We start from the raw sequence: 11112 nt of genomic DNA, 5'->3' as shown, positions 1-11112 counted from the left end.
GTGTCGAGTCGACATTGTAAGAATGCATAGTTTAAGCTGAGCGAAGTGTTTACTATTTCCGAAGATCGTATTTCAAAGACGGCGCTTTAAGTGTCCAATTATGAATGTTTTGTTTAAAAATATGCTAATTATACGTTTAATTATATAACGCAGAATATGCGCCTCTGAACGGAGGCGCCAGGTTTCTCACAAGAAGAAATGCGATCCGCTGTGATCTCATTTGCTCTATGCTGGAGGGGTAAATAGTAATACTATGCATTATATCATAATTTATTTGCACTCAGTAACTAGTTTTGATAAAGTTCGCTAGTCATTGGAGACATTTGTAGATATAAATATCGATATGGTTGAGTGTAATCTATAATTATTGTTACGTGTAATCTAATTGCGATACTAGGGTGATGGATCTTGACCATCTGCTTCATCGCAGCTCCACAGTGTCGTCTTCTAACCATTCATTTTAATGCTCCTACAAGAATGACAACGAACGCACGTATAGAATTAATATCTTGTAATTTATATTTGTATAATATAACATATTATACAATATTAAAATATTTGAGTAATTTCTTTTTATTTCGACGCTCCTCTTACAAAATTAACGTTTATTTTAAGAGGTTATCCAAACGATTTCCGGCCAATGCTTAGCTGTCCTTAATCTTGTACCTATTTAGGCTGTAACTTTTCTTGTCAATGTCCTAAAAATAATTATGTTAAATATCCACGCAGTTCTTATGATTTAAGGTTATATAATGAAACAAAAAGCGATGCGACAGACAGACTCCTTTTGTGCTATTGATGAACAGTAGTTAAATTACAATCAATAAACGGTAACAACAACTCAGGCATCGGAACTCCATTAATTGCCAATTTATCAACACCAATAAATTAACGTTCACACGCCTGGCGAGAATAAGCGTTTGACAATTATAAAAATATTGATAATAAAAGCCGTTTATAGTTTATCATCGCCTTTAATTTATGATCATAGACAAGCAGACGACGAGGTAGTGGTGCGTTGAAAACGATGCGCCAGCCGCATATTTCCGAAATCTCGCTTTAAACACCTGTCTACTCGCGGGCGCCAGACAGCCGGCATGTCACGGATTGTTAACTCCGGTTGTAGCGCACTCCTCCCACCTCTGCCCTCTCGTGCTGTGCGGCTTCTCCAATTTAGCCTCTGTCATCGTCAGTGGTTTACTTGTGCGTCGACGACGAATTTCCGTGTATGACTGACTAGATATGAAATTCTTCCACGTTTAAATGTCACCCGTCGCATGATAATTGTTTTGATGTCGAGCCTTATTGCAAATGCTTCGCGACTTAATCATCTCTTGATTGATACAGAACTGAATTTTTAATTAAGCGCTTCAATATCGCAGCAAGGTCACATGGTCAACCGACTGCTCGGAAACGTAACATACGCCTTGACTCGAATTGTGCGTGGGTTTGATAAGAAAGACATTATGAACTTTATACATGACAGTTATTCATCTCTACTATTTTCTTTACATCTACGTTAAATACCTATGTTCAACATCGGAAGAGTTTTGCAAATAAATTGCTTGCGTTTTGTTTTATTTTGCATGTCATAGGTCACTTATAGGCCTCTATGTCTGTTCATTGTCATGTTTTTCTTCTCAATCGTTTCCAACATAATATCATTCACGCTTCAAAACTTTAAATAATTTATACCGCTTTTTGGACCTTAACATAGTATAGGATATTCATTATATACGCATGCTGTTGAACTCATATAATACTGGTCACGTGACCTCGTGCACACACGTGGAAGCCTTGATAACAGGTGGAGACGGCAATTAAACCTAAGAGGCAAATTCTCCCGAGAAGCGAATCTTCCCGAATCTTCCGAAGGATATTTTCCGCAGTTTATTCCGACGCGATATTCCCCAATTTGTCGGACAGATAAGGACCTAATGCATTTTGGCTGGCTATCAACGATACGTCTGCGGCGGAGAAAACATGGCGGACCAACATCTGTCTTTTGGTATCGATAAATTGCTCCGGCAGCCAACATTTCCCTGACACATATCAACATTAGAACAACCTGCTACCTCGAGAAAACATCGATAATTTGTGGCAAAACTGCAGAATAGTGAAGATTGATTCGCCCGCACGCCACCTAGAAACCGCCCTTGTTAAGACGGACGGTCGATGCAAATCTAGACGAGATTTCTGTCACATGTTGAAACAGAAGAATGATAGGCGCACTTTCCATTCAATAACAAAAGTTACGAAAATATTGTGAATATTTAGAATGTGGTCCTTACTTTTCGAAGCATTGACATATTTTTAAAATGGTATGTTCATTCAACGAATGTTAATTATAAGTTATAATATTACATTTTTTATGAATATAAGGAAATAATTTTTATTTGTTTGGTTGGAAAGCGCATGTGTCGTGTTAAGTATTTTTGGAATAATAATAAAAACAAAGCTTCCGATCTTTCTTTCTTCACGAGACTCGTTCAGGGTCCAGTAGCTCAACACTTAAACGACCATCTTACCTTACATTAACTTCAGATTCAAATAAAATTAATTTTAAAAGCAATGTTATTACCAAACATATGCAAATTATTTTAACATTAAAATGTGTTTACAATAAAAAAAACATATCTTTAACGATGAACAATTAAGTCAAAATAAATAATTTGATCAAATAATGAACGGCTGGTCGATTCAGTTTGAGCCACCAGGCACAGTGCGTTGGGTTAACAAGGTGCTGTATAAGTTAGACACCGACACGTATTATCGTTATCAAATACTTCTCAACTTTTCAACAGGTGACAAAGCAGCGCCTAGAAGTCTGCCAGTCCGCGGGACATCGTTCTCCTTGAAATATTTCACTTCATTTAATTTGCATAGTGGAAAACAAGCCCGCCTTCCGCTATGTGGGTTGCGCTCAATGTATTTAACAGACTGCGCGTTTCTTTAGGAACTGATTTGAAACATTGTACATCTAACTTAATTCGAGTTTATCAGCTCAACGTTTGCTTTCATTATCTTTTAAGTTTGAAATCATTAAATTTGACAATTTAAACAACAGATAATGTTTGTGTTTGTATCAACTTAACCATGAAGGATGATTTAAATCTTTATGGTCATTATATTCGTCATCATCGTTGCCGTCAACGTCGTTATCATCATCAACATCATCAACACTGACATCATTATCCTTCTCCTTATCAGAATCCCATGGCCATTCAATACAACTCATCATAATCGTCAAACGGCAGCGTCCAACTGAACAAATACAAAATAACACAATAAAAGGAACACTATTTTCGATTTTAATTTAACATTTTAATACTCGAATCTTACGACAAATCGTTTTCAAATTATGCAACGATCTTCAAGAACCATTTTTTTTGTGATTTGAACGTAACGCAACAAAATAAACGTATAGAATATGAAGTGAACATGTTTTGTTCATCTTGAACCCTCAAATAATGTCCCCAAACATAACAAGTAACAACCCCATTGAACATAAAATATATGCATCTGATACGGTATAATTAACACAATAGCGTTTACTCACAATTAACATATATTTCATAATGTTTATTTTAATTTTGTCAAACTGAACTTACATTTGGAAAAGTAAAAACGACAGTGTGTATTTGTTACTTTTAACACTAAAAAAGAGGATACAAATGTTAATGCTTCGCGGCACGCTGGGGTTATAATCAATTTTAATCCGCAGACTTTCTGTCGCCAGTAGGATTTCAATGCGTGCCACTAAACAATCTCCCGCGCGGCCAGATGGCTTGAAAGCTCGAGCAATTTTATCCATGGGAGACATGAGTTTTAACGCGTCGTGAAAAGTGGCCAATAATCGAACTTAAAATAGCCCGGGATTTTTCAGCAGCGTTTGATATAAATATAGATAAAACCTACACATTAACATATAGCATTTGAAATGGATCTTGCACCAAAAGCTGTTTATGAACAATCGACAAGTTGTAAAATAGAACTTTACAATACATGTAGTTACAGTTATGAGGTTAGCCCTTAAATATAAAGCACACGATATGTCATTTACCCTCCTAACAGTTACAAACTAAGAGATATTATCTTATATTGTACATCTCTAAAAGTTAAGAAGCGATTTTCTCAAAAAATAATGAGCGGTTTAATTAAATACAAATAACTGACTAGATACAAAAATAGCAACATAAAACACTTATCAAACATTATCAGTTTACTTCACATATTTCAATAATTGTATTCCAAATCAATAACAACACTATAAATTGAAGTGTTTTTAGGATTTTTTTAATTTAAATTAAGAATAAACGTTTTTCTTTCTGAGTCTTATATCCTGATCTTTTGTAATACAAAACAACAACATTTATACGCAATATTTTGTAACATTCAAACTGGAAACTTGAAGAGTGTTTTGTCCGAGATCACAGTTTTGCCAGAAGTTCCATTACATTTATAAAGTGTGTAATGTAGCAACAAGAGAACAGAACACTGGCGGAGGTGACAACATAACTCCACCGCGTGCAAGATAGGGGTGTCGATGGGATGCCTAGTGTCGGCGTCGGGCCTTGCCCTCTGTCTGAATGGTCCGTGTACACGAGTCCACACACTCCGCAAACGACACGTCCTTCATCTGGGGACTGCAAATATCCGAGTCCGCCAGCTTGCTCAGAGCGTTTATATAACTGCACGCGATCCGAAGAATGGCGAGCTTGGAAAGTTTCTGGTTGTACGAGTAGGACGGAACCGCGCGGCGCAAGCCATCGAACGCTGCACTAATAGTATGAACACGTGTCCTTTCTCGTGCGTTCGCCTCCACGCGGCGTTCACGAGTCATGTTTTTATAGTTCTTTCTGCACTTCCGGCTGTTGCTGCTGTCTCTCGGACTTTCCGGCGAACTGTTCAAATTACTTCCGGTCTCATCGTCCGACTGAGAGGGTTTAGGGCTCAGGTCACATTCTGAGTTTCTTGTATTAAAATTATTACGATTGTCTTTTTTCTTTGACACACGGTGTTTGGACGGCGAGGACGTTGACACCGGCGTCGGAGATGGCGGAGGTGAAGTGGATCTGCTGGTTTCTTCTTGACTAGAATTATGGGTATTATGCTGCATTAAATGTCCATGGACACCAAAACTTGGTATTGTCGGCAACCCACCGGCACTGAAAGCCGGAAACCCCGGCGGTAAATGAGGCGCCGTTGCCGGTAAACCGGGAGGAAACTGTCCATAATAAAATGGCGGTAAGACGTAAGGATGATGCCGGAAGTCGGGGTACATGAAGGGCGGCCGCAGGTGAGGATGGTGAGGGTGCAGCCTGTCTTTGTCAAGGTTGAGATCAGGGCTGGTGGTGTCCCCGGAGTCGCGCGAGTCTTCGTGCACGCGCTCTGGTGTAGACTCCTCGCTCCGCCCACTTTCCGAGCACGCGCTTCCGGGACTATCCGGACACAAGCGTTTAATGCTAAAGTCAGTGGTTCTGCGCTTCGGTTCACTCAGCTTCCGCTTGTTCTTTCTCGGGGTGTCCGACGAGGAGAATTCGGAGTCAGAGCCGATTTGTCTCTTGTAAAGTTTTAAATCCGGAGTGGGGACCACTAACAGAGGCGACCGCACATTCCGATGGCGAACTGTCAATTCTAACGCCATTGTATCACTTCATCAATATCAATTCCTGGTATGTGTTACGCAGAGTATTATATTTCTAAATTATCCATTGTCACTTGCCTTTATTTCACTAGTCCAACAGCGATTGACACACACAATAAAAACTGGACTTTCAATTAAAATACCATATTAAATAAAATCGCACGTATATATGCGTCTTTTAGTCGCGTTTTATTTAAAACGCAATGTACAGACACAAAACAATAATGTCCAATTCTTGTCCGTGTATTTCAAATTAATTTGAAATTAAAGTCCGATTTACTCTTTACTGTTTTAAGTCTCTTATTTAGACAACACATTAATTCACAATATGATAATTATCGTGTTAAGAAGAGCGGTAACACGGCGATGCTTTCTCTCGCACTGACTATCGACAACTGATCGGATTTTCATTCGCACGGTTGTAATAATGTACGGTACAGCGTGAATGTGATTACATTAGAGCGCTCGCCACACTGTCTGCCAGATGGTTATAGAGCGGAATGTTCGCCTATCGGGCTTGTTTATTGACTTATCACTGCGCTAGATATGGAGCGCGCATTGACGCTGTAGACTGAGGGGTGGGTTTTATTAACTGTCCCGACCCTGTTGCGTTAAATCCCGACCCCATCCGGTACGACATAGCGGTTTAAGCTAATAATTCATGTATATAATATTCAAAAGAAAACAAAACACACAAAACAGAATGAATAACACAATTATATTATTTTGCGTTCCTTTGAGCGTTGACGACAATATGCGTTCTACTATCGAATTTACCAAATTATTACATTGTTTCCATGTACATAAACCGTTTTTAATAAATAGATTTGCGATGTGAAGTATGACAACGTCATGTTCATACATGACTATGATATGTCTTCTTATCCCATTATTTGAGTCGCGTTCTGAGAAAACTGGGCATAATGCATGTGCGTACAGTGTCGTCCCAAATTAGCCTGTGCAGTCCGCACAGGCTTATCTGGTTCGACACTTTACGCACATGCATTAAACCCAATTTTCACAGAGCACGGTCATTTGTGAAAAGATACAAATCTTGTTCTGAGAAAACTAAGCTTAATCAATGTGCGTAAAATGTCATCCGAGATTAGCCTGTGCATACCCCACGGGGAAATCAGGGACGACACTTTATGCAATAACTGGATTTTCGCTAAAAAAATACTTACTACGAAAAAAGTACCAGAAAAGCGAAAACAAGTCTCGTCACCGCTTGTGTGGACTGCAGAGGCTGATCTGGGATGACGTACATGCAAAAAGTCTAATGTTTATAGAACAATTAAGTTGGTGTTTATGTGTGGGAGGGGGAGGGGGGGGGGGGGTCAGATTATTGTGATAAGTTCGCGCCTATATTACCTTTTAATATAATGCTGTTTTCATTTTGTCTGTATTTTCCGTGTTCTGCAATGTTATAACATTGCTTGTACATTAATTATCAACAGTTACTGTCAAAAAATCCAAAGCGCTCGCTGCATTACTCGGCGTATTATAAACTCAATAATGTTATAAATGTCATTGTCACCAATGTTTTGTATCTTAACAGCCTCATAATAAGAAATAACATAAGCAATAAAATATGCAAAACACCTGTTCATGCATTCAAATGATGTTTCCAACGAAGATTCCATTGCTGATATAAGTTTTTACAGCGTGGTCTTACAACCGAGCATTTTGCGATTTGAGAACAGCTTTTCACATCATGTTTTATAATTATTAAAATAGCCATCTTTGGACGAAATGAAAGCAAGCAGGTGCCAATAAAGTGTGCACCGAGAGCGTGGTGCTTTGCCCGATTTCTTAACAAGGAATTGAGCATGAGGGCTCTGTGGTCGATAAAGCGGACCTCGTCTTAACTGGCAGTTCTCGCCATCTGCTTATATTGATTCCCGAGAAAACTGTTTCGATGTATCCCAAGCTCGATTGCTCATAACTTTTTATTTGCCGAACGTCTCTCTTTTCCCGATGCAACAAGATTCTTTCAAGCCGACCGCCACACATGTTCCCGTGATCGATTGCTGCGTCCTATGAATGATTGTAATCACGCGCTCTTGGTAACCGGTTGAACATAATCCTATTATTCTCTCAGCCTCCAGCTCGCGCCAGGTGGCTGTGCTCGATTCGCAAATCGATTCCAATAATAAGCTCCACTAATTACGCTGGGTCGGATCAATATGGTGGCTGAATAGCGCCGGATAACGACAACTTACGGCAGATCGACAGAGGCGATGCTTAAACACGCTAGTTTTAGTAATTTCACCCCGTTTCTGTTGCTATTTTCTTGGGGACAAGGTTAATGGAACTGAGAAAAAAGAGTAATTTCTGCCTCAGACAAACGTGCGATACCAGTTGCTGCGTGAGTATAAAAAGCAAGAAAACATTCTTTTTTATTAATTACACAATTATTTTCGTTTATTAAACGTTAAATGAAAAGAAATGTGTCGTGACTTATTTCGTTTGTTCCAAAGATGATGATAAAAAGTATGTGTATTTGTTAAAAAATGCTGCACGGCATACACTTCGGTGATAGAACCAGCCAACAACATCATGCTCATACTTTCGACTGGCACAAGCGCAAGTGAGAATAAGAGACGCGTTCTGAGAACAGTCCGCACAGGCTAATCAGGAACGACACTTTCCGCCTAAACTTGATTCGGTAAGGAGGGACTTTCTTGAAACAAAAAAACCCCATAAAAGCGGAAAGTGTCGTCCCTGATTAGTAAGTGCGGACTGCATAGGCTAATCTGGGACGACACTTTACGCACATGCATAAAGCCCAGTTTTCTCAGAACACGACTCATATAATTATAATGTAGCGTGTGTTTTAAACTATCAGATAAATCTACAACCGATAACCTTTGCTGATAGAGAGAAGCGCCATTTATCTTATTTGCGGTTTTATAGTGACAATTTACGATGAGATATATGTTTGATCTTCGCCAGCTGTCCGACCGCCTGGCGACAGTCGAAACCGTCTGGCAAAATGGTCACCATCCCAGGGGCGATTTAAAAGTAAAAGTACCGTACAGTTTCGGACACCAGTATCAATTCACATGATAGTATCTTGATAGTGAATTTCTGAATTTAAAATGCACTGGTTTACACACATGACACTGAATCCTTTTAATGCATGCGCGTAAAGTGCCGTCCCAGATTAGATTGTGCAGTCCGCTCAGGTTAATCAAGGACGACACATTCCGCTTTAACTGGATTTTGCAATGAAGACACTCATTTTTAAGGACCTTTTCACTTTTTGTTAAATTGACAAAATTAAAAAAAGTTGTTTCAGATTCGTTTTAGTTATGATATTTGTGAGGAAACAGTAATACTGAACATTTACCATGCTCTAAAATAGCCACTATAATGCATCTTTTGACGATTTAAAAACATGAAAATTATAAAGCGTTGTAACGCGTAGCGATTGAGTAATTTGGAGAATTTACACGTCTGATGATGGGATAAAATTATTTATCCAACGCCTTCGATTCGATCAACATTAAAAATGGAACAGCTCCCTCGTGCAGCCGTGTCGATATGCCACAGGTGGTACCGGGTCAATAGCTACACCGTTTCCAGTAATTAATCGAACGTGATAATAAATCATTTAAGTGTGAGAGAAATCATTACCCGGGGCATTCGCAGGGCACGAACTTTCGCACCAGACTCATCGCTGTTTGAAGCCATGTGCGGAATTAGATAACACACGTTCCCATGATAATTGATAGCAAATGACCGGTATTGATAGGCAATTAATGGAATGAGTTCAACAGGTGACAAAGCACCCAGTGGTCATCACAGAACTAGAACCAGATGGTCAATCAGTCTTTGGGCAACTGGCGTTGTTTCTTTCCTCTGAAATATTTGGATTCATGTTTTTTCGCTCCTATTTGACATGCATTGTATTCACTTCAATACACTCATATCATAATAAGATCGTGTTTTTATGAGCAACAAGTATGTTAAACATACTTATTCCATGGGAATGAATCCGCAATATAGACCGTATTGTTAATATATATTTTATTATCACAATTTAAATGCCCATGCATTGTGCATAACTGTGACAACAAAGACTTGGACAGCGTGGTCAACAGAACTCATGTTGGTTATTCAAACCAAGCAATATTTAATGCTAACTAAAATATGAGAACCAAAATGTAATGGGACGAATCCGCGTCTGTCTGAGACACCTTGCTTGCGGCATGTTCGTTACACTTACTTTAGATATAGTTAATTATATTTGAAGAGTAACATGCGTTCACCAACATCATAAGAAAACCCCAGAAGGAGCACTTCTCATCCAAGTAGGCGGTATTCAAGATATAGGTAGCTAGGTGTATAAATATACTGAGTGATTATTTTCGCCAGATTTTCGCTGTAAACGCAAGGTGTTCGTAATATCCTCATCGTAAAATTGTCGACATGTCGGCACACTGGCGCCATGCTGTAGATGTAGGCAAATAAACTTCATTTGCCATCGGTAATTGCTGTAGCCAACTGCGTGAAAGACGAGTCTGATCGTGCAATACAATCTGTGTGATGATATTAATCAGCTAATTTGATTACAGCAGAACCAGATGCGAGGGTAGGCTGCGTGGACGATGGGTCGCGAGAATTGACTGAAGGGCTTAATCCCCAACCCGGACAATTTCCCCCCGCCCCCGGACAACGTCCCGTCACGCGCTCGTCATGAAGATTTCTGGTGCTCCGAAAAAACAACGTCAAAACGCTAAAACGGCTCGGAGACATTTATCGCATGTGGAAGTTGACACTGTAATAAACTGTAATAATCATGTTGATGGTGAATAGAAATAAAATATACTAGTGCAATAATTATACTATTAGTTCACACTTTAATTTGCTGTAAAATGTTGATGGCGCACAGAAATAAAATATACTGATGAAATATATTATTTTCTTAGACTATAATATGCGGTAATACGTTGTTGGTGAGTAGCATTGCAATAATTATACTGATCTTATGTTAGAAGTTATAATATATATATTAGTATATTATGTTATCTAGGGGCGATAATAATCGAGGTGAGGAATAATGAGCGGTAAGGTAGGGACTTTATCCGGGGCGGGGAGGGGGGAGATGATTTCCGTACACCCGCATTTCTTTCGAAATAAGCATTTTTTCAATGTCTTCCCGTGCATGATATTAAAACCTCATTGTTATTTTGCAACTTATTGGGATCAACTTCATTATAAAACATGTTAATGTCATGTCAAATTTAAGCATGAATGGATGGATAACTTGTACCGAGAAAGATTGCTATGATTTCGTATTGTTTCTTTTTAAGTAATGTATTTATAAAAAAAAAAACGTTTATAAGTTCAACTTAACACAACTTCGTTACTTTGATCGCCTTTTCATTTGGACTAGTGAAAACACTAAATTATACACTTATTAGTAAAAATCAATTATTACAAGTATCACATTATTTAAA

General features: G+C 38.8%; 1 protein-coding gene across 1 annotated transcript; it reads right to left on the bottom strand.

The window, feature by feature from the left end:
- Positions 1–3298: 3298 nt before the first annotated feature.
- On the bottom strand, positions 3299–6131 carry LOC127866786 (transcription factor ATOH8-like). Its single transcript, XM_052407591.1, has one exon. It carries the CDS (start codon positions 5645–5647, stop codon positions 4556–4558), a length of 1092 nt encoding a protein of 363 aa, XP_052263551.1. The 5' UTR covers positions 5648–6131; the 3' UTR covers positions 3299–4555.
- Positions 6132–11112: the final 4981 nt, after the last annotated feature.

Source organism: Dreissena polymorpha, chromosome 2, assembly GCF_020536995.1.
Source record: "Dreissena polymorpha isolate Duluth1 chromosome 2, UMN_Dpol_1.0, whole genome shotgun sequence".
NCBI lineage: Eukaryota > Metazoa > Mollusca > Bivalvia > Myida > Dreissenidae > Dreissena > Dreissena polymorpha.
This window is presented reverse-complemented; position numbering and strand designations above follow the sequence as displayed.